At 40.4% G+C, this 27,340-nt stretch overlaps 1 protein-coding gene across 2 annotated transcripts in view; it reads right to left on the minus strand.

The window, feature by feature from the left end:
- PJA2 (praja ring finger ubiquitin ligase 2) overlaps positions 1–25,180 on the minus strand; it is a 33,600-nt gene extending 8,420 nt beyond the window's left edge. The window contains exons 1-7 of one of the 2 annotated variants that reach the window (XM_068666883.1): positions 25,026–25,180; positions 14,505–14,690; positions 12,270–12,455; positions 9,323–10,388; positions 6,124–6,282; positions 4,428–4,607; positions 3,301–3,412 (exon numbers count right to left, since the gene is read on the minus strand). In XM_068666883.1, the coding sequence (XP_068522984.1) occupies positions 3,301–3,412; positions 4,428–4,607; positions 6,124–6,282; positions 9,323–10,388; positions 12,270–12,455; positions 14,505–14,637 (1,836 nt within the window). In that variant the 5' untranslated portion in view covers positions 14,638–14,690; positions 25,026–25,180. The remainder of the gene's footprint in view (positions 1–3,300; positions 3,413–4,427; positions 4,608–6,123; positions 6,283–9,322; positions 10,389–12,269; positions 12,456–14,504; positions 14,691–25,025) is intronic. The other variant, XM_068666884.1, reaches the window with a different exon arrangement.
- Positions 25,181–27,340: the final 2,160 nt, after the last annotated feature.

Genomic DNA, 27,340 nt, shown 5'->3' on the forward strand with positions numbered 1-27,340 from the left:
TCAAACAGGGAAAGTTGTTCATACAGGGAAAGGAAAAACACATGCAAACAGTAAAATCTGCAAGGTGAAAGCAAAAGATGTACAACAAGCAGGAAAGGTATCTAGTGAACTGGAACCAAATCTCCCTGTAGAATAAGCAAGAAAAATGCCTAGCAAAAACAGAACAAGTCCTGATCTCCAAAATAAAATGCGCTATGTCAAGAACAGATGAAATCACTCCCTTTACTCTTGGGGAGGGAAATGAGAAGCATAGAATCACATCTTTATTCTTCATGACTGGCATTTTAATTCTTGTATCCTTCAGAGCTCTAAAGCCTCATCACCTTGACCTTAGTACCTAGGATATCCTTCATAGTGATCTCTTTACCTGATATACATGTACAGTTAATTGAAACTGCAGAACAAAAATTGTTGTATTACATTTCCTATATAATGAATAAAAAGACTGTATTAAGAAGTATTGCATCAAAAATTGAATTTTCTAGTTTTAGAGAAGATATTTTCAAGAGTCTCTTATTCAAACTTGAAGCCTTCAGTTTGTTCTTCACATCACAAAAATTTATTTATTTTTAAATAAGGTTCTTCCCCACACCATCAAAAAAAAAGTTCTGTATTCCGCATTTTGGATTTCTGACCAAGCACTGTGACCACAGTGAGAAAGATAAGGAAGTGGCTTTGTAACATTATGACATTTATGTCATTCACTGTTCCAGTGAACGATTTCTCATTTTTATATTTGTTGAACGGAATTCTACACTCTACGTCTACAGCTGCCTGATTACCAGGGAAGTTTATTTAGAGGTTGCTGTTCCAGCTTTCACACACAAATTTCTAGTCTTTGTTAATCCAGTGAAAGATAAGGTCACATCATATTTTATTAATACAGATTATATCAGAATAGCCATTCACAAGTCCAGAAAACATTATATCCTACATCTTGCTGTGATTGTTAAAAGATACGATCTCAAACAATCAAAATTAATTCTGGATGGATAGATAAGGTAGTTAATAACCCTTAAGAGAAATGATATTAATTCTGTTTAGTCAAATAAAAATATGAAAATATCAAGAATATCACCTTTAAAAGTTGCTTCTTAAGTCAAAATTTCGAAGAAAGAAGAATACTGATGGATTTGAACTAAAAGGACACACTATATTCAGGAAAGGCAAGGAGCAGATATATTAATCAGCTGTTGCAAGACATCTAGCTATTTCGGGCAACAGATATTCTAGATTTTCTTACAGAGTATTTTGTTTTGTGCCAACAATACAGAAATTGACACACAGATAGTACCAGCACACTTTCTAAAGGATACAGATTGAGAGCATTATATATAAAAACAATTAAGGATCTACCCAAGTATGACACTAATGTAATTCCCCTTACACTCTCAAGACTAGAAACTTCTTATGGAGCAGTTATTTCCTGTTGACTAATTCCAATTATGCCAGACTTCTTATGCTCACCATAAAGTTTCAGAGATTCGAGTGCTAATTTCAAGTAGTAATACTATTTCAGAAAATTGGCTTTCCCTCTTGTCCAATACCCAGAGCAACCTGATCCACAGGCTCCAGAGAATAACTACTTTTGTAGTTATCTAACTGCTTGCCACACAAGTTCAACGGCGCTCAGTTCCTGGAGACACTAACATAATTACAGCAGCTTCTCATACATATATTCTCCTACAGCTGTGTTTACAGGTCAGCCTGACAGAAGTCCACACATTTCTTCTGACAGAAGAGCTACAGAATGTTGCTGCACAGTAATGAGAAACAAAGTGTCAGATCTGTAATAACCTCAAGTCACCCCTTCAAGTGTTAACATACAGATAAAAAAGGATGGGATTAGTTTCCCCTCTCTACACAGATCCTTTCTTTAGTGTTAAGGAGGAGGTCAACTGCTTCTATAGTTCTCCCTTGTCTGATGTGGTGAGAACTGGCAGCTTATGAAAAGGGCATAGATTTTCCCCATACAACTTCAAAATACTGCTTTTACAATAAGGATATCAACAGACACATCGATAAACAGTTTTGATACATCTCCAGATAAGTAACACTAACAAGATCCTACAAAGCTGAAGAGGACCCTGTGGTACTCTATCATAAATAATGCTAACCTCCCATATACCTTGAGGGATGCACAATACGTGGAAATTCAATGACTGCCAACTTCAGGGAACAAGCTTTTAATCCCCTTAGAAAATTCACAAAATGTTTGATTTTACTGCTATCTATGAGGAAAGAAAAAAGCTTTATGATTGTTTCCACTGACAGCCAGCTTTAGAAAATATTTTAAAGTGTCCTTGGAATTGTGCCTGCAAGCATCCTATGACACAGCCTGCCCTATTCACCCCTTTTAACTAAAAGACAGTTGCCAAGCTGCCCCTTGCTGCCCTCTAAACTTCACACAAAAAAAAAAAACATTCAATTAATTGTTGCAGCACCATATTATGTCTACCAAACACTTAACTCTTATTTTGGAAAATATTCTGCAGGGAAGATTTCTAGCAGTGCAGGAATTGTCACATTGCATCAAGCTGAATTTCAGCTAGCTCCATATTTATTCTGACAGTGACCATCATCATGTAACTCAAGAAAAACAAACAGGAAAACAAAGATTGTAACCATGTAACGATGACAGTTTATTTACCCAAAGTATAAAATGAAATCTATTAGTGTAAGGTAAAGATAAACAGGATTTTAAAAATACATATGGAGCCAAGACACCAGAAAAATCTTGTGGTGAAGTATAAAAAATAAGACTTCCATTAAAGGTCTTTAAAAAAAAAGCTGGGATAATCTATAGGTGCAGATTCATGTATAAACTTTCTTTTGGTATGTAGGGAATTTAGCAACATCTTTAGAGCAATTTACATGATATGTTTATACTTGCAGAAATTACTATCTTTTTTCCTCTAAGATAAAATAAAGTTCTCAAAGTAGTGCTGATCATAACTTCTTGCTCTGTATCACTTACAACAGCCTTATTTTTAAGTTTGCATATCTGAAAATTCAAGATGGACCGAGAAAGTAGTTTTTTAGTTCTCAGTCAACTTCTGAATAAGAAAAAACTTGTCACAATGCCACTTATATAATACTACCAAGAACACATGTACAATTCCTACTTTTTCCCCAAACACTGATTGAAATAAGGCCTGAACCCTTTCATATCTAGATTTTAAAAAAAGAGAATCTGAAACTTAATGACCTGAATATTTGCATACTAAAAACAAAACAAAACACAAGAACAAAGGGCTCTGGTTTTATTTCACACAAAATTAAATTGCTGTGTTTTAATACCTCCATAGCTTGTGCTAAGCGTTCCTCTAGTGCCACATACGTGATAAACTGGGGGTCCACAGATGAAATGGCTTGAGCAACTCCTAGGCCTTCATTAAACTCATCCAGCAGTCTGTAGAACATGAGTTAGGAAGCATGGTTAACATTACAAAGTTAATATAAGAAGATGAGGGCTGGGCACATTAAGTTGTTGCACATTACCTGTTAATGAGCGCTTATTATCTCACAAGGTGGTTATGGAGGCAGCTCTGACCTTGGCTGGCTGCCAGACACCCACCCAGACAGCTCTCATCTTGGCTGCAGGGCCCAGCTGGAACCAGCATCCCCACTATCAGTGTCTGCACCCAGCACAGTGCTACAGTCACAGCAGTGCAGACCTCAGATGAATTTGAGGTGAGCTTTGCTCTGAAGTGCTTGACAGTCAATTTGTTATATTATTAAGTAGAAGAGAAGCAGCTTTAAATCTGACTGAAAAACACTCCCTCTAGCTTACTTTCACTTTAAACCAAACCAAACATTATTCGAGGATTAGGCTTTGCAAGCGGCTTTGATTGCTTTCTTCCTACTATTTGCAGGACTTCTCTAATTGAGAAGAATAATTGCAATAAAAATTATTGCAATTGATGAAGATTGATGCAATTGATGAAGAATATTGCAATAATGACACAAGATTGACTGAAATATTCAAAATTATGATGTTAGGTAAGCAAATATCGTTCCAAAGAGAAACAAAAAGTACAGTGTCTGAATTGTACCAAGTGCAAAACAGGAAAAGACCACAGTTAAAATGCTTTACTGACTTGAATGTTGACTACATTCATATTATTTTACTTTCTTTTATACTTCCACTACTCTTATCTTGAAAAACCAATTGAATAAGTATACCCATCCATCTTAGCGCACCAGAATTTTCTCAGATAAGACTGATTTAGCAGATCTACATTCTTCTTCCTTCATTAAGGGAAACATAACACTTGCAGTACCTTAAAACTTAAAAATCAGATTATCAGCCTTTGAAGCATATGCGTACTGATAGCCACATGTATTTTGACGTCTTTCATGATAAAGAAAACAGTAACTACAAAACCTTCAAAATTAATGCAGAAAACTACAAGAGGCATACACACCTCCACTCCACATCCAGGTCCTCACTCACACTGGAGTCATCCTCAAGGTTGTTGTTTCCATCCAAAATAAATAAGCCAGGATGCACAAATTCACTAACTAGATGATTTTCCTCATCACTGCTACTTTCTTCAGGGTACTGTAAACAAGGAAACTCCACTTCCTCCAAAGGTGGGAGTTCCCTTCAAACAAATAAAAGTGTTTTTTTTCCCCTTTCAAAAAAATCAAAGAGCTAATACTAAAAAGTTAGGAGAACTTACAAATATATACCAGTGGGTACACATATTACAGATTATAATTTACAAATATATACAAGAGGGTACACATTTTACATCAACAGCTGAAGCTGCATTTCACAGACTACAGAGTCCTAGACTGGGGATTTAACGTTGGCTGTGGGGAAAAAAAAGTCCTAGTGGTATCAACTAACCCATACAGACTAAGAACTTAGTAAGATACATGATTCTGTGGCAAAATTATTTTTGTAATACTCAAGGCCAGCAGCATAGTAAGGGGACTTGCTTTGCATTTTCTCCAGTAAAGGCAGTATCCCTGCCACAGCTGATTCGGTACCAACTTCCTTATTCATCTAAGCTCTTAAGGCAAAAAAAATAAACGCTCTCTCAACTCCCTAGAACAGCCTTCCATGGGGAAAGCTTGGCCTAAATGCAGAGATATTATTTGTAAGAGAAGACACGTACGTGAGGAGAAAGGTTTCTTTTTCTTTGATTCTCTAGAGGAGCACAAGTCACCAGGATGTTTAGAACCACAGCACTGCAAATCCTACTTTCCTGTTTATTTGTCTTCTGATGAGGAATCATTTTAGAAATGGGTATATTTGCAGGCTATTCACACACAGAAAGTTAAAGGATAAACAGCTCCATTGCTGCTGTTCTGAAACAGATTACTTTTCTAAAGCCATGCTAATTTTTCAAACCTCAGGAGACAGCAATACTAGCAAGGCAGTAATAAATCTGGACTGCTTGGTGCTGGATACCATCTGCCTAAGAGTAGAAGCAGGAGAAAGAACACTTAGGCATGACTTGTTGCACTACAAGCACTCAAACTAAGAATCAAAGGTCAGTATTAGATACCTAGAAATATTTTCCTTGCCTATTTATAGCTACAAGTTTTGTCTTGCAACATTGGCAGACACTTTAAAAAACATGCAATGAATGATTGGAAGTATTTGCTTGCTGAGAGCTTACAGTTTCTTTTTTTTTTTTTCCAGTGTACTTTAATCACTGATAGGGCTGCAGAAATAAGAAGTAGCAGTTCCATTCACTGGATTATGAAAAGCAGGGACAAACAGTTCTGCAAGGAGTACTATGCAGTATCAGAAGATGTATAATGTATGCCTCTTTACAATTAGCTTGTCTTACCTGGCATTTTAAAGTCAGTATATCTAGCCTGTTATCCTTATAGGTGCTACTTTTTCCTCATTATTGGAATGTCAGTGCCCTCCTATTATTTCTGTACCTTTCATAAAATAGTCAGTATTGTTTGTATGACAGGTCATTTTTCGTTTGATTTTAAATGAGTAACTACTGTGGTTATTATGATGTAAGCAAGTGGTTACTGCTAAGATAGTGAGCACCTTTAGAATTTATTTTATTCTATCCACAGTCACATGGCTACTGTGTTACTGATGATGTCAGAGCTGACAGGAACAAGTTACTTAGTGAAATAAAAACATACCTTCCACCTAAACCAGAGCCTATATACACTTCTACCTCTTCAGGCTCACGTTCCTCCCTGCCTGGGAGCGTCCCCCAGCTCTCATCACTTACGGACTTCGCTGCAGCAGCAAAACAAAAAGGCCCAGATGCAGACCATTCTCCATCACTACATTCTGAGCTGCAATATAAACAAAGCAAAGTGTTAATTTAACCAATGCGTTAGTGGAAAGAAAACAAACATACAAACATTGTGTCCTCCTGCTTTTGTACAAAGCTTTGTTGTCAGTGTAGGCTACTTTTCTACGATAATTTTTTGGTATTTATAAACGTATTAGGTATATAATTAACCCACCAGCAGAACAGATGAATGGTAGTAAATTTTTCCAGGTACAATTCATGCTGCATTTCACCCACTGAAGTTGAACGTTGATGTTTTTGTACTTCCCCCTCTAAAAGATCAACATACTGTAAGGCTAACCCAGAGATTGAGAACTGTCCTTTTTTTAAAAAATAATCTTGAGAACTGTCCTTTTTTAAAAAAATAATCTAGTAATGATTTCCAACACAGATTATAGTAATATCAATTATGTTGGTAGTCAACTTTGTTCCAATATTCTGCCTATAAAATTCTCATTAAAGTTAACACACATACACTAATTCAAAATAGAAAAAAGGTTATGTCTACAGTCATTCAGAACAAACAATGCAAGAACTTTGCATGTGTATATTTCAAACCTTAGGATTTAACTATGCCAAATTCTACAAAGATGCAGAGCTTCCCTTAGTGATTATTGAGTTACATATAGACTTGTCACTTGCCAAAACATGACACGTTAACTTAGCACGTGGACTTTCTGGAAGCAGACCTTCTAGCCAAACTGGCCTGTCCTTGCCACATGATCCCAGCACTACAGGGTGGGAGGTAATAAAGGACATGCTCCTTGTTCTATCACCCTTGCCCTCCCTAGGGACCCACCACGACCCTCCCAGTTCAGCACACACATGTATCTAGCAACTAGGCAAGGCTTCCTCTTCCTCATACAGTCTATACATGCTACCACCACAACAGCTGGGCATTTCCTCACGGGATAAATGAGAGCTGAAGCCCCATGCTGCAGCCATCAGGATGGTGAACTTCTCTCCGGGTTGAAAAGTGAAACTTGAGTTGCACGATATAGTCTGACATGCCAGCTCTGCTCTTTATACAGCTACATATACATTTTTGAACACTTAAATATGGACTAACCATTTAAACATAAAATTTCACCTTGTAAAAGTTGAAAAGTCTCAGTACAGAGTAGACACTGACAGCTTACCTTATAAGAGCACATCTTTTGAGGGTAAACACAGATTATGTTTAAGTTAAAGAATATGCATGCTTCCTATTTATTAGGTCAGTAATTTCCATCATGAAGAACACAGTCACTTTTTCAAATCCAATCTATATTTCTCTCATGTCCTGTTACAACAAGCTATCACTCCATCATGGAAACCAGCACTATAACTGTACAGTATTGTCTGTTTCCTCCACTGCATTTTAATCTTCTAGCAGCAGCATTTCACAAGTAGAAAAAAATATTATATAGCAATGAAAATGTTAAAAAAGTAAACCTTACAGGGAAGGAAAGGATTCACTTGCAAGTCCACCTGTATGTTCAATAGAAAAAAAGTAAAATAATGTCTACTAACAGTTTACAATGCCTTAGAGATTTTCTTCTCTTATAACCAAGACTCTGCAATATTTAAAGGATAAGAATTTATGCCGATTTTTCATGTTGTTTTCTCCACAAAGTCTGTGGTAACACAGGCTACTAAACTTATGAAACCTAGCAGCAAACAGATGCACACAGATGAAAAACAAACTAGAAGAAAAAAAGAGAAAAAACACTAAAGCAAGGAAGCACTACCACATTTACCAAAAACAGAGGGTTAAATGCAGTTTTTTCCCCACTCTCAAACAGATCATTTAGTTAATTTTAATTCACAGCGAAAAGTGCTTAATTACCCTCATGTGAATAAAGTTCATCAATATAAGGTTTATTCAAATCAGTCTACCTTTTGGGTAGACAATCCAAAACAGAAGGAAGCCTGAATACTGCTCCTGGCATCCAGGCTGTAGCCTGGAATCTGTACTTCTGAAACAATATTCATTCATAGTTATTTTGGAAACACCCACTCATCTCAAGAACCTTAATTAAAAATTAATTAAAAACGCGGTATTAACCAACTCTATCAAATTATTCTTCAGAGATGACAAAGAAGAATTTTTTCACAAAGTCTGAAAAGAATATCAATATTCTGCATGACAGTATATTTGACTTCAAAAAAATCCTGAAAATAACAAATCTTGAGGGAAACTCTCAGGAAAAGAACAGTAATTTGCCAAAAAGCATGTTGAACAAGGTCTTCCTTCTCTCCTCCATCCTCTCTTTAAAAATAAGAGAAGTAGTAGCCTTCCTGAGTGTTAAGGTAATTTGACCCTACACAAAAGGAAAGTTGGTATTAATATAGTGAGGAAAAAGCCAGCACCAATTGGTGTTCTCCTTTCTCCCATCTTTAGATATTACACATACATTTTTATTTGGTTTTACGTTTTTACTTGGTTTTGCGTAACTTCTATCAACTCCCACATAAATTTTTTAATGATCATTAAAAGAACTAAGACAGCGATGTAAGACAAATGTTTCCACAAATACATTTTAAAGTTTCACTCATGATCTAAGATACTGTTCTTTACTGAGTTCTCTGCCAAAAAAAAAAAAAGATATCATATTAACTATCACAGTATTAGAATATAAAAAAACAGACTGAAAACTAAAAGTTCAAGATAAATGATCTATAGTATATATATCTGTACACAATAATACTACAAGGCTGCATTTTACATTTGTGTCCCCATGATTTTTTTTTAAAGGAAAAATATTCAAGCAAAAAACAGTACTTTCCTCATGTAATTCTTATGCACCCAACTCCACTGTTTTTTACAAAGAAAAATATTTAAATTGTATTAATTTGCTACAATGCCATAAGTACCGTTTCTTTAGATTGCCTTGGAGAGGGCTGAAGGAGAGCTGAAGGGATAAATCAGCATTTCATTTTATGACTACATTCTAAAATTCCTCGAGTTACTATGTCCCATTTGCTGACAAATTATGAAGATGTGCGCATTACTTACACATACAATTCAGCACAATACAAATATAAAAATGGTACTTTACCTGTCTTCATCTTTGAGGGGCTGTGGTAAGTGTCTGCTGCAGCATTCAAGCGCATCCCAAAAATTGCTGTCGTTTAAGTCATCATTTTGTTCTTGAGCTGTTGTGTCTCTCCTTAGGTCTGTGCTAGTGTTCTTTTGAGAATCTGTGTACTCTTCGGATTTGCGGAACATAGCAAAACTCAATTCTTCGTTGTCGTTTCTCCATGTACGTTTATCATAGCCTTGCTGGATTTTAGCAGTTTCACTTCCCCTATTAGAAGTGTTTTTGCTTTCTTCATCATCACCAGACAGATGAGTCTCTCTCTCCAACCGGCTTCTGGGATTTTGCTTTATTTTAGGTCTCACTACTAGCTCAGGTGGATTTCCTTGTTCAGCCTCGTCATCACTGAGGTTTAATTCATTATAAGTTGTTACAGGGGTACAAATTTCAGTATCTACTAGATTTATCTGTTGTGCTTCATGACTGTCACCAGTCACATTACTTTTTGGTATGGCTTGATCTTCGGCAGGGGATTTTTTAAGTGTTTTGTTGTTTGAATGGTTCATGTCTGAATCTGTGCTCAAATATCTTGTTAAAGGCACTGGTCTCACTTCCTTACAACATTCTCTAGAAATTCTGCAGCTGAGAGTGGACAATTGGGACTCTAAGTCAGTGAAAGCCTCTATAGTTTTTCCTAACTCAGAAACTACGTCATCTAGTGCTTCCTGAAATACACCTGCTCCTTCTCTTGCCAAACATACCTGGTCTTGTCCATCATCATCTTCTCCATCACTGCTATCTGGCTCATAAGAATCGATGTTTACAAAAGCAATTCCATTGTGACCATTCAAATCATTAGACACTCCAGAAGCATGTTCAGTGACGTGTTCAGAATTTTTATCAGGATTCTGAATGTTCCCTGTGATTTGGTTGCCTTCCACTTCATGAGAAGCTAGAGAAACTGGTAAAGTGCTTGTCTCTAAAATTCGGCTCAAATTAGTCTGACAAACAGGTTCTCCAGTTGCAATATTTTTTAACAGTACCTCATCCCATAAACATGAAGGAAGTTGAACTAATGGCCTGGAACCTACACAGAAAGTTGCAAGAAAATACATTAGGAAAAAAAATACCAAAAACAATGGAGACATTCTCAATTATAAAATCTGCTCATGAAAAAGGTAGTTTACTGAGAATGTGATGCAATTTGATGATGCGTTTAGAAGAGACATAGTCATCCTTCATTAATATATTTAGTCTTATTTCTATAAATTAAGCCTAAAAAAATTAAATGATACAATTTCAGCTCAGCGTGCAACAGCAAAAGACAAATATTAAGGAAGCATGCTCACAAGCAGCATCCTTACATTGTTTAATTAAAATGGAATTTTAAGATGAGAACAGGAAACCTGAAATACACTAGAGGATTTAAGGAGCTGCAACATTTCTTTCCACATGCAAAAAAAATGAACTAACCATTCATTAACCAGCTGAATTGTGCCTCCTGCCACACTCAGATAAAGCCATTTATTGCTCCAATAAATTACATACTAATAACATTGTATTTTGTACATGCAGCTGTGAGTGCAACTCTTCATGAGAAGACAATAATAGCAGAGATGAACGTGGAATTTACAGATGGTAGTTACCATCACTGCAAATTCTGTTTGGTTATATTACACTTGAACAACTCTTGCATAAAAGGGACAATAAATATCAGACTCAGCGGCAAGGTAAAAGAAGGTAAAAATATGTTTGTTACTAGCACAACAAAATGAATGTTTATTTCAAGTCATCTGTAAGCTTCAAACTGTTTCTGGACATGCAGTGGCTTGCATTACTTGATGCAAGTACTTAAAAATTTTAAGTTGGTATTAACAGACTTGGAAATTTAACTACAAGAGAAAAACACTGAAATATGCATAGCCTCATAGCCTCAGAACTTCTAAAGTAACATTTTCTCTCTCCTTTGTAGACTGTTTTCTAACTGCTGTCTCTTTTTTTTTTTTTTAAAGTTAATACTATACTACTATCAAATTTATCATCCACCATTGTTCCTGGACACTTAGGTGAAATGAATCATCTCTGTATGGCTTTATTTTATTTGTAGCTCCACCTCTATGACACTACCACCTTTTTATTTCAGTTACTCAGACCTGTGCCAGCTCTTACTTTAGGAGTCATTAAAAATGTGCCTTTTAGACAGTATTATCTCCTTGTTTGTAATGATTGCTGTGCATGTAAATTCTAAGAGTGACTTGTTTTCTACATTAACGAACAACAAAATGCTTGTTTATTTGATCTCTTTTCCTATCACAGCTTTTCAGATTTTTTTGAGAAACATTTTGGATTGATTTATTTCTGTTTTGTGCCGGGTCACTGCTAACTAAAATGAGCTGCATATTTCTTTATTAATTGACCTGACACCTTAAATGCAACTAAGCAACCATGCAAGATTGGTAAAAGGATATATTCTTGGGGATATTCAAAACCTGATTTGACACAGTCCTTGGTTACCTGCTTTAGGTCACTCTGCTTGGGCAGAGGTGCCTTGCAGCCTCAGGTGTTAAGCTGTTCTGTTTTCCCTTTTATTTTAAACCCTGGAATGGTTATTATTTTACATGATTTCCTACCTCTGCCTGTTCTTAAAGTAGCGTGTTATGGAGTCCTTACAATGCATTGTTTTAATGTTTTTCTCTGGTAGTTAAATTTCCAAGTCCATTAAAACCAACTTAAATTTTTTAAGTACTTGCATCAGACAATTTAGTGAACACTAATGATATTCATTTGATACTCATTAAGCCAAAAAAAAAAAAAAAAGAAAATGGCCCAACTGGTATAAACAAAGGATAGCTTTTTAAGGTGTCATACAGGCTTAAACTAATTCTAACATAACTTCTGCCTTCCCTTCCCCACCCCCAAGCACCTCAAGTTGCAGTTAAATGGAATATATACAGAGAGATGCACATACGTGAAGAAGTCTCTTCCTGAACATTGTTCAATCTCTTGTGTTCTCCACTTTGTTGGCATACACATCCATCTTGGCAATTTAAAGATGGCATAATGCTGACATAAGGACGTCTTGTTTCAGACCTTCTATCCATAATACCACCTACTGGTTTTGGCAACGCAGGTTTTCCAGCTTCTTGGCCTGCTGCTAGACAAGGTTATGGAGGAAGAAAAAAAACGAACAAAAGAAACAAACAAGAAGACTGTGTCAGACAGCATTACCTTAAAGTTTTCTTCCTCCCCAATTTGATTGGTTTTTTCCTCTGTTTTAGCAAGGAATTTCCCCTTTCTCTTCACTGAAGTTTTGAAATTCACTAACATACGTATTTTTTTTAAGAACTTAACATGCTCTGTGTATATATGAAAGCACATAACAGGATTCTGATCTACACTAAATATTGACAAGTACCAGTATTTCCCTCGTCTTAACATGCTTGAAGCAAGTAACAGACTTAACAAAAAACTGAAATTAAGTCCAGATACTACACGACCTCATTTTTCCTTTGGATGTGATACGCCTCTACACCATGATACATATGTCATCTTGCAAGACATTTCTGAGTGTTATAACAGAAGAGATTTCAGTTAATGCAGCACAATACAACTAGCACTAGCTGTCTTGTCCACGTGACAGGAAAAGCACAAATAATCAAATTGCACCTTCTAGAAGAGAAGTCCAAGTGCATTACATAGTTCAGGCATGGCCATACAAGGCAACAGCCCATGATGTATGATTCCTGTTACTAAAGTAGTATTCCCTGTTTTTGGATCTTAATCTGTATTTCCTGGTAAAATTTTCAAGAGCTACACAAAAACTTGAAAAACAGTGGGAGAAAGCTGCCAATGTAAGGTGAGTTGCTAGTATAGCAGTAGTTATCAGCTATAGGTAATCTAACACAAAAGATTGTAATCCAAGGCTGGTGCTTGTACATATGTAATTAGAAGTTCAGTATTTCAGATGTTCAATGGTTATCTCATGTCCTTCTGTGTCATTTTTTTAATCTTTACTACATATAGCGTTAACATAGTATCTCTTCCATTCTTGAAACTCAAACTGAAAAGGGCACATTACATTTAAGGAGAATAAAGTTTAAAGCTATTAACAAAGTCGTCCAAACTTCAGGGAAAAATATGAAAGCTTTATTTTTCCTGGCTGTTAAATTAAACTCTTGATTACTCTTAAAAAGAGAACATCTGTATGCAAAGACACTGTTGATTAGTGGTTGCTTTATGCAGCTTTCAGTAGCATACTCACAAGTAAAGCTTGTACTTGCAATATGAAGACTACCCAAAAAATACAGCTGCACATGTACCAACTGTCCAAGACCTTAAGCTGTTGTTTTGTTGTTTAAATTAGCATCACCGTTGAAGTTGTCATTTTGCTAGTCTCAGATACAGGAAACTAACTTTGGTGCTGCCTACATAATGTAAATCATAAAAAATAAAATGCAAGGAAAAAATAATGAAGTATTTTTCCTGGGGCTGTACTTACAGAAAAATCACATAATCCCTTAAAAGCTTTAACTGAAGAAGCAAATAGAAGAAGACTACCTATTTATTAGAAAGTACAGCTTCTAGTAGAAGCTACTGTCTTAAGAGGTTCAGACACAACCTCCTACAAGCATTTGTCTCTAATTGGCTGCACGACAATTCAGAAAACATTTCCTAGCAATCTGAACTTCAAAGATTTGTGAAGAAAGTTGAAATATTTTGCGTGGTCTTCCCTACAGGAAAAATAAAAAAAAAAAAAAAAAAGAGACAAATCTAAGTAACTACTGTGAGGTTGACAAAGATTACATAGCAACCTGGTCTATGATACGTCAGATGTTTCACAGTCTAGTTCTACTGAAAGGTTAAAATAGGAATTCCCTTCCAAATGACATTTTCTACAAAGGATTAATTTGCCTCAAAGACAAAATAATTGGAATTCTGTAGCATTATGATTATATAATTGGTTAGCATGCATTAACTCAATGAGGAATGCACTTCTAGCAAAATTAAAATGCAAAACAGATAATACTTCAATATGCCTTCATGTTAAGTTTCCTTCTCTGAAAACATTTAAATAGTAGTTTATACATATTACTATGTGGCTACTCTCTTCCCTTCTCCACATTTTCCTGTGCACCTTCCCTTTCCCACCCCCAAGCACCTCAAGTTGCAGTTAAATGGAATATATACAGAGAGATGCACATACGTGAAGAAGTCTCTTCCTGAACATTGTTCAATCTCTTGTGTTCTCCACTTTGTTGGCATACACATCCATCTTGGCAATTTAAAGATGGCATAATGCTGACATAAGGACGTCTTGTTTCAGACCTTCTATCCATAATACCACCTACTGGTTTTGGCAACGCAGGTTTTCCAGCTTCTTGGCCCGCTGCTAGACAAGGTTATGGAGGAAGAAAAAAAACGAACAAAAGAAACAAACAAGAAGACTGTGTCAGACAGCATTACCTTAAAGTTTTCTTCCTCCCCAATTTGATTGTTTTTTTCCTCTATTTTAGCAAGGAATTTCCCCTTTCTCTTCACTGAAGTTTTGAAATTCACTAACATACGTTTTTTTTAAGAACTTAACATGCTCTGTGTATATATGAAAGCACATAACAGGATTCTGATCTACACTAAATATTGACAAGTACCAGTATTTCCCTCGTCTTAACATGCTTGAAGCAAGTAACAGACTTAACAAAAAACTGAAATTAAGTCCAGATACTACACGACCTCATTTTTCCTTTGGATGTGATACGCCTCTACACCATGATACATATGTCATCTTGCAAGACATTTCTGAGTGTTATAACAGAAGAGATTTCAGTTAATGCAGCACAATACAACTAGCACTAGCTGTCTTGTCCACGTGACAGGAAAAGCACAAATAATCAAATTGCACCTTCTAGAAGAGAAGTCCAAGTGCATTACATAGTTCAGGCATGGCCATACAAGGCAACAGCCCATGTATGATTCCTGTTATTACCACACTACTTCAACTGGTTGAAACAACAACAAAAAAGTGTAAACACAGTGACACTACTTAATTGTTACTTTGTTATAGTTTGTTCTCTAAAACATCAGTATTCTTCATGAACAGATGTCCACCCAAGAGAGTCAAACTCTTGGAATGCAACTCTTTATTTTTTATTTTTAAAAATTGAATGCCTTCAATTAGAAGGCTTAATGCCTTCTTCGCCTCAGTCTTTAGCGGCAATACGGGTTGTTGTCCGGATACCCGGTACCCTGAGCTGGTGGAAGGGGATGTGGCCCTCACTATCCACGAAGAAATGTTTGGTGACCTGGTACAGAACTTGGATGTGCACAAGTCAATGGGGCCAGATGGGATCCACCCAAGGGTACTGAGAGAACTGGCAGAGGAGCTGGCCAAGCCCCTATCCATCATTTATCAGCAGTCCTGGCTATCGGGGGAGGTCCCAGTTGACTGGCGGCTAGCAAACGTGACACCCATCTACAAGAAGGGCCGGAGGGCAGACCCGGGAAACTACAGGCCGGTCAGTTTGACCTCAGTGCCAGGGAAGCTCATGGAGCAGATTATCTTGAGTGTCATCACGCGGCACTTGCAGGGCAAGCAGGCGATCAGGCCCAGTCAGCATGGGTTTATGGAAGGCAGGTCCTGCTTGACGAACCTGATCTCCTTCTGTGACCAAGCGACGTGCTGGGTGGACAAGGGAAAGGCTGTGGATGTGGTCTACCTTGACTTCAGCAAGGCTTTTGACACCGTTTCCCACAGCATTCTCAAGAAACTGGCTGCTCTTGGCTTGGACTGGCGCACGCTTCGTTGGGTTAGAAACTGGCTGGATAGCTGGGCCCAAAGAGTCGTGATGAATGGAGTCAAGTCCAGTTGGAGGCCAGTCACTAGTGGTGTCCCCCAGGGCTCGGTGCTGGGGCCGGTCCTCTTTAATATCTTCATCGATGGTCTGGACGAGGGCATTGAGTGCACCCTCAGTAAGTTTGCAGATGACACCAAGCTATACGCGTGTCGATCTGCTCGAGGGTAGGAAGGCTCTGCAGGAGGATCTGGATAGGCTGCACCGATGGGCTGAGGTCAACTGCATGAAGTTCAACAAGGCCAAGTGCCGGGTCCTCCACCTGGGATGCAATAACCGCAAGCAGAGCTACAGGCTGGGAGATGAGTGGTTGGAGAGCTGCCAGGCAGAGAAGGACCTGGGAGTGATGGTGGACAGTCGGCTGAATATGAGCCTGCAGTGTGCTCAGGTGGCCAAGAAGGCCAACAGCATCCTGGCTTGTATCAGAAACAGTGTGACCAGCAGGGCTAGGGAGGTGATCATCCCCCTGGACTCGGCTCTGGTGTGGCCGCACCTCGAGTACTGTGTTCAGTTTTGGGCCCCTTGCTACAAGAAGGACATCGAGGTGCTTGAGCGGGTCCAGAGAAGGGCGACGAAGCTGGTGAGGGGCCTGGAGAACAAGTCCTACGACGAGCGGCTGAAGGAGCTGGGCTTGTTCAGCCTGGAGAAAAGGAGGCTCAGGGGTGACCTTATTGCTCTCTACAGGTACCTCAAAGGAGGCTGTAGCAAGGTGGGGGTTGGGTCTGTTCTCCCACGTGCCTGGTGACAGCACAAGGGGGAATGGGCTTAAGATGCACCAGGGGAGTTTTAGGTTGGATGTTAGGAAGAACTTCTTTACCGAAAGGATTGTTAGACATTGGAACAGGCTGCCCAGGGAAGTGGTGGAGTCACCATCCCTGGAAGTCTTTAAAAGCCATTTAGATGTAGAGCTTAGGGATATGGTTTAGCGGGGACTGTTAGTGTTAGGTCAGAGGTTGGACTCGATGATCTTGAGGTCTCTTCCAACCTAGAAATTCTGTGATTGATGTTCACAGCAGGTAAAACCTTTAAAGCTGGATGCAATGCCTTTTTTTTCCCCAAATAATTCCTCCATATGCAGAATATACATCTTGTGTTCAGTTGTTCTTAAAAGATACATCATGCAGCTATTCTGTCCTGAAAGAGGTTTATTAGATCAAAATAGTGAAAGCTTTCACCTTTTACTGCATGTTTGGATTTCACATTTGGATTAAGGGAAGAGGAAAGATCTACCTAGTTAACAATATAAGGAACCTACATGCCTCAAATGGGCAGCATTTAGGCATCTAAATCTATACACCTGTCTGCAAGCAATCCTTCGCACAGTCAAGTTCCTTGCAACACGTAATAAATTTTCTCAGTTTCTTCCCCCAGCTAAGCCAACCATAGAAGTGGCCATTGCTCTACCTGGCAGCCAAAGCTCAGTTTTCTAGGCCTGTTCAAAACACATTCAACTGCTGCTGACTAGACAGAGTTCTGCAAAAGCGAACTCTTGGATATATCTTCGTAATACCCAAGGCCAGGATGAGAGGATGTGCTTCTCTTCTGATGCCACAAACCGGTGATTAAGTAATTGAGGCATGTGAAACAGGCTAAAGACATTAATTACATGTCAAGCTAAAGATGTTTATACCCATACCTCCATTGTTTCAGAAGGATACTACTGTCACCTGAACTCCTCGAAGGCTCATTAACAGCAGTTATTAAGCAGAGAAGTTTAAAATTATTGGATATGGATTTAAGGAAGACAAAGAACCCAGGAGAGTGGTTCCCAAAATGCACAATGAAAAGCTCAGATTGCGGAAAGCAATGACTTCGTTAACGTCTGAAACATCACCTGGCTACACTTCTGTGGGTAGTTAGGGTCTGGCGGCCAGAAGATGTGGTGCTGTATGGAAAGGTGGAGCCCCTCCCTTGGTGGACAGTAGCGCGTGGTCTGTGATGTAAGCAAGCAGAAGTGACGCTATGGGCCTTGGGTATATAACGCCATGTGACTCGACAATAAATGCCATTTGCCATCCACCACATTGGTGTCTGTGAGCCGATGGACCGAGCGGCCTGGGGTTGGTTGCCGTGCCATCCCTGAACCAGGTCGCCACTGCCCCCTGAAGGCAACACACCTCCAAACAGACTGACCAATTTAGGTCTCCAGGAACCCAGTAGTGTAAAGGATCCCTTCTGCAAATATGAACCATGTGTTTTTTCCTCCACTGTGGGCCTAACTTTGGAAATACAGTACAGGCGATTAAAGATATCTGAATGTTTGTTTGTGAAGAAAAAAGATACTTTTTGTCACCTTGTCCACTTGAATGACAAAAATTATTCAGCATTTAACGTTATTTAGAGAGCTAATGAAAACACTACCTACAACAAGTTTATATTTTTTGAACTCCAAGAACACAGCAAATAATTAATTGTGAAGAGCCCTGCGAAGTCATTTAAACTAAACTCTTAGCTTAGAAGCACGCACGCACACTTGGTGCCAGCGTGTTTGTACCTAATGGGCACTACAAGCCTGACTATCAATTTTGATATAAGCAGGATCGATGCTAGTGACAGTAAAATAACAACACCGGGTGGCAATGTGATCCTATGCGCATGCAGTACCAGAATTAGGTTCTCACACTTCTGAGACACTTCCCTCAGTGTCTGCTCTGTGTGCCCTCACAGATGGCCCTCCCCACGCTCCCTGCAACAGGGCTTGCTGCATGGCCTTTCAGCTCCAGCAGCAGGAGGGTAAAGAGGTCAGAGCCAGACTGAGCTTATCTTTCTCTCTTCAATAACTGAGGATGGACAATAAGAGCTGCAGCACACAGGCAGGCATCTGGAAACAGGCAAAGAGAGGAAGGCTGGGCATTACTGGGGCAGAAAGGGAAGAGATGGACTCAGGTCCAGCACACCCTTACACTGCACCAAGGTCCCAGTTTCCAAGGAGTATTAAATCAGATAGAGCAGTAAGATTGTTCTTTGGGAAAACAGAGGAACAGACGGAAGGAAAAGGAGACATCCAAAACCATACCATTTCCTAGAGATTTAATAGCATGGTAATGCTTGGTGATCATGGATGAAGCACATTGCTAACCATTTGTATTTTAGGCAAAAGTAATCAACGATTTAGATGACAGAAATCCTAAAATGCTGTTTCAGAAAAAAAGCTTTTTATGTCAACAGCAGAGGTCTACAGATGAATTTGAGGAAGGCTTAACACTCCTATTTTTTTCTTGCTGATGAATACAATTTGTCTTAGAAAGCATAATACCATACAAATGCTCAAGTATTAGACTATGTTAACAGAGCAGGCATCCCTTGGAATTGCCTAAGAAGGTAATAAATATATGAACAAATCCAAATACTACTAGCAAACAAAAAGAAGTTATCCCCCACACACACATACTTTAAAATGAAAGACTCCTAGAAGAAAGGCCACTGCAAAATATTCTGATACTGATCTGAATCACTTTGCAAATAGCAAAATAGAGGGAAAGAACACCAATGAGATGTTTCAATTGATAGTGGCTTCTTTACACTTTAATACTAAATACAGTTTCCATTTAGGATTTTTCTGAAAATGTGCGGTTTTATATATTCATTTTTGTGCCGTAAGTGCAAAATTTATTTTCTGATATATTGCAATCCATTAAGGCATAATCATACAAATAGTTCTATTTCTGCATTAGTCAATAGGCACACTAAAAGAAGATGGTTAATATCTGGGGCATTGACTGCATACCCTTAATATCAATTAATGATGTATATGCTGATACTCAGCATATACAATCACAACTCTATCCAAATTGTAAAAAAGTTTGCCAAAGTTCTTTAAGGGGAACAGGCGCTGGTACTGCACAAGTAACAGTGAATTCAAATATATGCAGGAAACTCTAAATGGTTGCTTTGAACAAAATGCTTTAAATATAGCCACAGGGCAATTGGTATTTAGTTAAGATACAAAAGGGAGAAACACAGAACTACTTCAAGTCCAGAACTCCCTTTGCAAGTGGATCCCAGTCACCACCTCCCATGTAGAATGGGTCTGAGTCAGAACTGGTGAGCTGCTACAAACCAGCATCTTGACACAGCCCCTTTCTATCCCTAGACATTCTCCTAAAGCTGAAGATCCTGCATGACTCCTAAGCTTCACCCAGGCTTTTCCAGCCAGCATGGGTGCAGAGAATCCCCTGCACCGCTGTCTGTTCACTGCAGACAAGCTGCCAGGGTCAGGCAGGCTTGTTCTGATGCTGCTTCAGATGTGGTTACCATAGCTGGCTGCCAAGCTGTAAATTGGACCAACTGAACTTACTAAGCTTCACCAAATCCCCCCTCGTTAAGGTCTTTTTTTTTTTTCTCCATTTTTTTTATGCTTAGATGACAGTTGCATCAGCACAGCTGCCGTGACAGAACAGAGCCAGAAGCAAGCAGCCAGAAGCAGGGATCACTGGCAAACCACAAACACTGCTACCAAATTCCTGCATCCTTAGCCATCAACTCTCCACTGAGTACTGATCTGTAACCATTCCAGAACTGATTTTTCCACTGTCCTCCTACCAGTTAGCTGGTCCAAACATGTGTTCAACTTCTGCATTATGCCTGGTTTCTTCACACTCCCTTGCTCATATTTTAGCCCCACTCACTTTACTTTCTTGTAAAGTGAGACAGAACTGAAAATAGTCTGAACGCATCACTTTCCTCTGCCTTGACTTTGACTCAACCCTGACTTTGGTAGGACATGCAAATCTGTCCTACCAACTGCCAGCTCTGGCTTACCATAGTAATTGCTTTTCCAGTTTTTATCCCGAGGAATAGCTTCAGCAAAAATTCTACATTAAAACTCAACTCAAGAGACAGGAAAGATTAAGGAACTGAAGCACTAAAAGCTTTTAAAGATAAGGATGGTGTATGTATCGCATGCACTAACCAATTAAGAACAAGTCCCACCCTGCCTTACAAAATGAGCATTACAGCTTCAAAAATAAGAAGCCTAGCTTTGGCAGCAACCCCTGCAGTGATGTGTACAGTGGTTTAACAACTGATGGGCAGATCAGCTCCACCATACCGCTGTCTCACTCCCCCTTCTCAGGACAGGGTGAGAAAATAGGATGGCAAAAAAAAAAAAAACACAACAAAACAACTCATGGCTAAGATCAGGAGCGGTCTAATCAGAGGAAAAGAAAAGCAAAGACTGTGCAGAAGAAAAAGGAGAAATCAATTACTCTCTCCTTTCCAACAAGGAGTAAATTTTGTCCATGTCTCGGGAAGGAGGGCCTCAATGTGTCGCAGTTGCATGGGGGGACAGGCGCTTCCCTAACAAGAGCCCCTTCCCCAAATGTTGCTTTGGGAAGTTTGGGCCAGCTGCCTTGGTGCCTGCCCCCCTCGGGCTGCCCACCCCATCCTGCTGGCTCTGTAGGGCTGGGGGCCAGCCCTGGTGCTGTGCCAGCTCTGCCCCACTGCAGACAAAACAACTGGGGCCTGGGGCCGCAGGTGCAGGGCACAGCGCTGCGTGGGATGCTGCGGGATGGCGAGCTCCATCCCAGCCACCTGCCGAACCCGTGCGTCTCTCCTCCCTTCCTTTCCCAGCACTGCAATCTTCACACGCTGAACATGTACCAAAACAACGGTGTGGAAGGAGTTCTCATCTCCTGTTTTTAATTTGATATCCAGAAATTCACTCCTTTTTTTTCAGACCGCCAGCACACGGTTTATCTCCTTTTCTCTCACACTCAGAATTACTTGTGCACTAAGCAAACACCACCAAAGCCTTCCCCCACCCCAATCCATCCTCTTTTCCCTTTGCCTCTGACTTTCATACTGTGATTTTCAATTTCAGTTCCAATTACAAACTTTTGAGATGAGGATGTGTCTCTTTAGAGCTGAAAAGGCCACAAGTAGAAGCCAGAACTAAACAAAGTGTCAAAAACTTTTTGAACAGTTTAAGCAGAGAAGGTTCAGGTTTATGTTTTGTCAGTGTAGGTAACCTCAACATACTTTAAGAAGTTGGAACAGTCACTTCCCCTCTCCCTGGCAAACACAGCAAAAAGGAGATGACAACAGAATCACAGGGTGGAAGTTCAAGTGCTCAAAACTCTTCGGAGTGATACAAGTCAGCAGCAGATCATGCCCAAAGATGTATTTTTCCATTGTCATCTCTCTCATCTTACATAACTGCCTCTATTAAATTCAAGTTAACCCAAAACCGAATGAACCCTCATCTGCTACAAGAAGTACTGAAAGCAGTTTTCAGAAGTGGATTTTTTTTTGTTTGCTTGTTTTTTGTTTTTTCCCCAAAGAGCAGTGAAAACTCACTGTTTTGAACAACATTTTCCTTTCACAAGCAGTACTGTGTTCCTTGGATACAGGGCTAACAAAAGCCTCTGATTCAGCTGACAGACAGGAGAGCTCTCCTGAAGTTGGTTGGGCCTTTCAGATTTTTGAAGTTCAGAAGTATAATGTGAAGTGATCCTAATGCACCCAGGGAGAAATTGAGACAGTTCTGAAAAAGAGAAGAGCAGGACATTGCTGTCAGGAGGGGTTAAGCAATGGAGCAAACTGCCAAAGCAAGAATAATTGGTAATGTGCAGCTCCACAGGACTGCAGAGGCCCACATGTTACACCAGTCAATACTCCTGCTCTGTCACAGCAAACAGCAACGAAGTTTATAAGGTATTAGAGTGAGGGCTGCAAGGCATGCAAAGCAATCCTTCTGTGCTGATCAGTGTTGAAACTGGATCTAGCATTCTGCAAAGAGCTTTAAACACCATACCTGCCCATACACACACAGAGAGGAAAAAAAAAAAAAAGAAGTTGGTCTTAAATTGCAGCAAGGAAGACTTCCCTGACATTCAGAAACAACACAAGCAACAAAAGGGAAATGTTTCTACCTGCTGTAACACCATACAGCTTAGAGGGATTGCAGGGGGGGAAAGGGGGGATGAAGATTGTCATGCTGCAGCCCAGAGAGCAGGGCTCAAACAAACACCCAGCGCTGGCAGAGCAGAGCGGCTGGGCTGGACCTTCCTGAGGTCCCCCCCACTCCCGCGGCCCTACCACCCCCCAGGAGAGCCCACCTGAACTCCAGATGTATATGCTACAAGAGCATAGAAATGGGGTTCACGTCATCCCTTACTATAGCAGAGAGGGAAAAATCTCCTGCACATCTTCTCATTTTACTTCTCACAAACTTCTGAAGTGCTCTATGAGATGGAAACACTTACACTGGGTATGGTACAAATACTTGATTTTCTTGTTGTCTCCTTTTAAAAAACAATCGCCTTTCACTGAAAGCCTCTTATGCCAGTCTTAGAGACACGTTATAGATTTAGTAGCTAGGAGTCAATTTTTAAGAGTCAAAAAAATTACTGTTGCAGACTCCTGACTGGAAGAACTGCTTAAAATTCATACCTGGCCAGTTTTCTGAAGCTGCTACCAAGCTACAAATATCTTGCTCACCAAACATTTGATGGAGAATTGCCTGTTTATGATGCAATGTCAACCACAGAGCCATTAAAACAAAAGGTTTATTTGGGCTTTTGCTGATGTTTAGAAACCATTTGAGTTATGGAAACTTCTCTTGATTATTTCAGGTTTATTTAACCTCTGACACTAAGCTGATGGGGAAGGACATTTTGGTGTAGCTGATTACCACTAATCTCCTGAGCAATCATCCGCAGTCCACCATCAGCATCAGATGTGTTTCTCTGTACTTTGCTTTTCTATGTTATCAAGTAGTTACATCATTTTATATTCAATCAGTTAACACCTTGGATTTTTTCTTCCTGCACAGCATCTAGCACAAAGATGTTGCAGCAATACATGAAAACCAGAGTGTATTTTAGCAGCTAAAACACTAGAGACTTTTCAGACCACTTTTTAATAATTTTAAATACCTATGAAAGAACACAAGTATGTGCCAGTTGGAATTCTTTCCGCCTCCATAGTCACACACTTGGCTACCTGAAACACTGCATAATGGTACCAAAATACCACGCTTGAAATTAATCAGATTGGAAAAGCTGTTTCAAAACAACTGCTCAGAGCATTAAATACTATTGGCAGCAGGATCTCCAAACATCTTCCTCCACGGTGACACAGGCTTCGAGGAATTCGTGTGCCCACTCTGTTGTCCTTACAGATTATTCCACTCATTGGTAAGAGCTTGTTAATAATTACCTCTGTTTCCAGTATAAATAACTTACAACCTGCTCCACAGGTACCACGAAAACAGCCAAGCAGACAGGCCTTTGAGGGAGCAGAAGTTTGACAGCTCAGGAAGCGCCCCTGTACTAAACAAGTACAGCGTTACTCCGAGCACTTCAGGATGTTCCTGTGAAACACGGCATTAAGGGCGATGCGTGCCAGTTGGGGCACACAGGCCCAAACCCCAAACACTTACAGAAAGCCCCACGCGGAGCTCACGCCTGCAGGTGTCTTAGGGACATGCAGAGCATCGCTCCCCCACCAATGCTCTGAGCAAGCACTGCCCTCCCCCAGCGATGTGGATTTATATTTAGGACACGTTCAAAGGCTTTTGTATAATATCTTGAAACAACGCTAAAATGAACTGAGTTTTTAAGGTGTTTGTATCAGTTTCAGGTGACAAACACAGCCGGGACCTGCCCAAACACACCACTGAGTGTGTAAGCAGCAGGCTGCCGAGGCCTCCCTACAGCACTGTAGTGAGCTCTGCCCGAGTTTTACAGCCCCATCCACAGCAGCGCAGAGGGCTCGCTAACACACCAGCGAACGCATCAATTTGCTCGCTGTGCTCAGCCCAGAGCACTGCTCAGCAGCACTGTGATAAGCACCTGAGCGGCAGATTTCACGCCTGCCGCCCCAGGTGCGTGCACAACCCCAGAGAGCCCAGCTGGCAGCCCGGCCGTACTCACACCCAGGCAGCCTGTCCCCACGGCGCCCCTCTCACAGCCGCATCGCCCCGGCGCAGTGACGCTGGCACCGCTGCTGCCGCGGGGCACGGGGACACTTCCCCAGCACCCGTCCCGGAGCCGACACCGCCGCCGCGGGCGCGCCACCAGCCCTACCCCTACGGGCGGCCGGCGGCAGCCAATGGCAGGCCAGGGAGAGGGCGCAGTGGCCAATCAGAGGCGGGGGGCGGGACCTAGGAGCGGGTATGGGGGAAGGGGCGGTGTGAGCCCGGCCGGCCGCGGGGCCGGGGGCGGGGCGGGGCGGGGCTGGGTGCCCCCGTGCACTTTAGCTCATTATCATATCATTGTAATACCAAAACGCCACTCTTGGGGAGTCTGCCAAATCCACACTCAGAATCCCAGAAACCCCAGAATCCCAGAAACCCCAACCCCAAATCCACACTCAGAATCCCAGAAACCCCAAATTCAAAGAGGTTCAAACCTAATAGGGAACAGGGTGAATTGTAGCATAAGGCCCTAGCTTTGGGTGTACTCCGACCATTCTTGTGTGGTGCCTCTATGGAGGACCTCCGTACATTAGTCCAACTTCTGAGTAAGAAAAATATTCCAGCTGGGGAGAGTCGCCTAACTGGAAAACCCCCAACCCTTAAGGAAACTGCAACTTCTGCACCAAGCCCAACTGAGGAGGCAGAAGCTCAGCAAAAAAAAACCTCCTATCCCTGGGGAGGGCAGTGAGCCACCCTGATAGGCAGGTATTAGCAATTCAATGGCTCTCTTATGAACACTCTGACCGTATCATTGCCATTCCCTTTGGACCCCCAAAAATATTGGTAATTTTTCTTATTGTCACACAGGACCCAAATGTCAGTAGTTAGACGTGAGACAGGACAAACCCTGAGCATAACACCTGGTCAACACAGGGTTAAATTCACAGGGATCAATGGTGTGGAAAAACAATGCCCCACTGCAAAAATTTCACTCTGGCTGCCAGAGGAATGAAAATTAACAAGAGTAGAAGTGTTAGTTGGTGCTGCATATACTAATATTTTAGGACTTGACATGCTGCGTGGCTGTATGTGGAAACTCCCTGATGGAACTGTGTGGAGTTTCATGACACATCAAAGGGATTCAGGCACAGTGAGACTGAGTCTGTTACAAACATCCATACTCTTATCCCCCGCTAAAATCATTAATGGTCGGCAATATCTGTTGTCAGCAGCAGCACTTACGGGGATTGACGGGGTGGTAACAGAATTGGAAGAAAGAGGCATTATTAAAAGGACCCATTCACCTTACAATGCACCAGTGTGGCCGGTAAGGAAACCAACCAGGCAATGGCATTTTACGGTGGATTACAGACAGTTGAATGCTAACACTACACCTTTGACTACCGCAGTTCAAACATGACAGAGATAGTGAATAGTGAAAGCCTTCTGTGCATCTAACGGTAGCAATGGAGCTAACTACTCCCAAATATCTCTGCATATGGGAAGTCAAAGATTGCTACTTCACCCTCTATCTAACCCTGATGGTTGAAAACAACCGAGCATATTTTATTTTCTTTTGTGTTCACAGGAATCCTGAGTGAACTGTGTATGGACAGCTGGAGGATGACGAATCAACAGTTTGGATTACTAATGCTATGCTTTACCCTGACCTTAATGCAATTACAGACCTTAAAGGAAACTTAGCTACTGGGGTTGTGCATGGAGCTGAGGTGTTTCACTGTGGCATCTAACCAGGCATTATCACGGTATAGCGCAATTGGAACACCTCGGAACAAAAAGGATCCAAATCTCTCTACTTTAGTTTTACATGGGGAGAAAGTATTTTCAAAAGATGAATGGAGTTGGAATGATTCCCTAAGAATGGCTGAAGTTCAAGCCATGTCTGGCCAGACAATACAAATTGGTTGCTGAATAACTAACGGATCCATTTACAATAGGCCGACTGAAATTAAGACAGTTTATGCAGATTCTACCAGATCACAACATTATAGTACTGATTGTACCAAAATAACTGAAGCAGATTTTGATTGCTGGTACAATTTTACTTTCACTAAACCTGTAATTGTGTACTTTGGGGTTACAGAGGCACAGAGTTACTATCTGAATTTATGGGTAATACAGAAACATCATCGATTGCAAAGAATTAGAAGACTCTGCCCCACAGATTTTTGAAAATGAACCAACTCGACCTCCCATTGGTCTAAATCCTTCCATCTTCAACCCTGGTCCTCACATAATTAAAAATGTGGGACAACAACAAGTCCTCTTTAACCCTAGCTGATCTTTAAAAAGGGTAGATGCAACTGTGTT

The sequence above is a fragment of the Anas acuta genome, chromosome Z (genome assembly GCF_963932015.1).
Source record: "Anas acuta chromosome Z, bAnaAcu1.1, whole genome shotgun sequence".
Taxonomy (NCBI): Eukaryota; Metazoa; Chordata; class Aves; order Anseriformes; family Anatidae; genus Anas; species Anas acuta.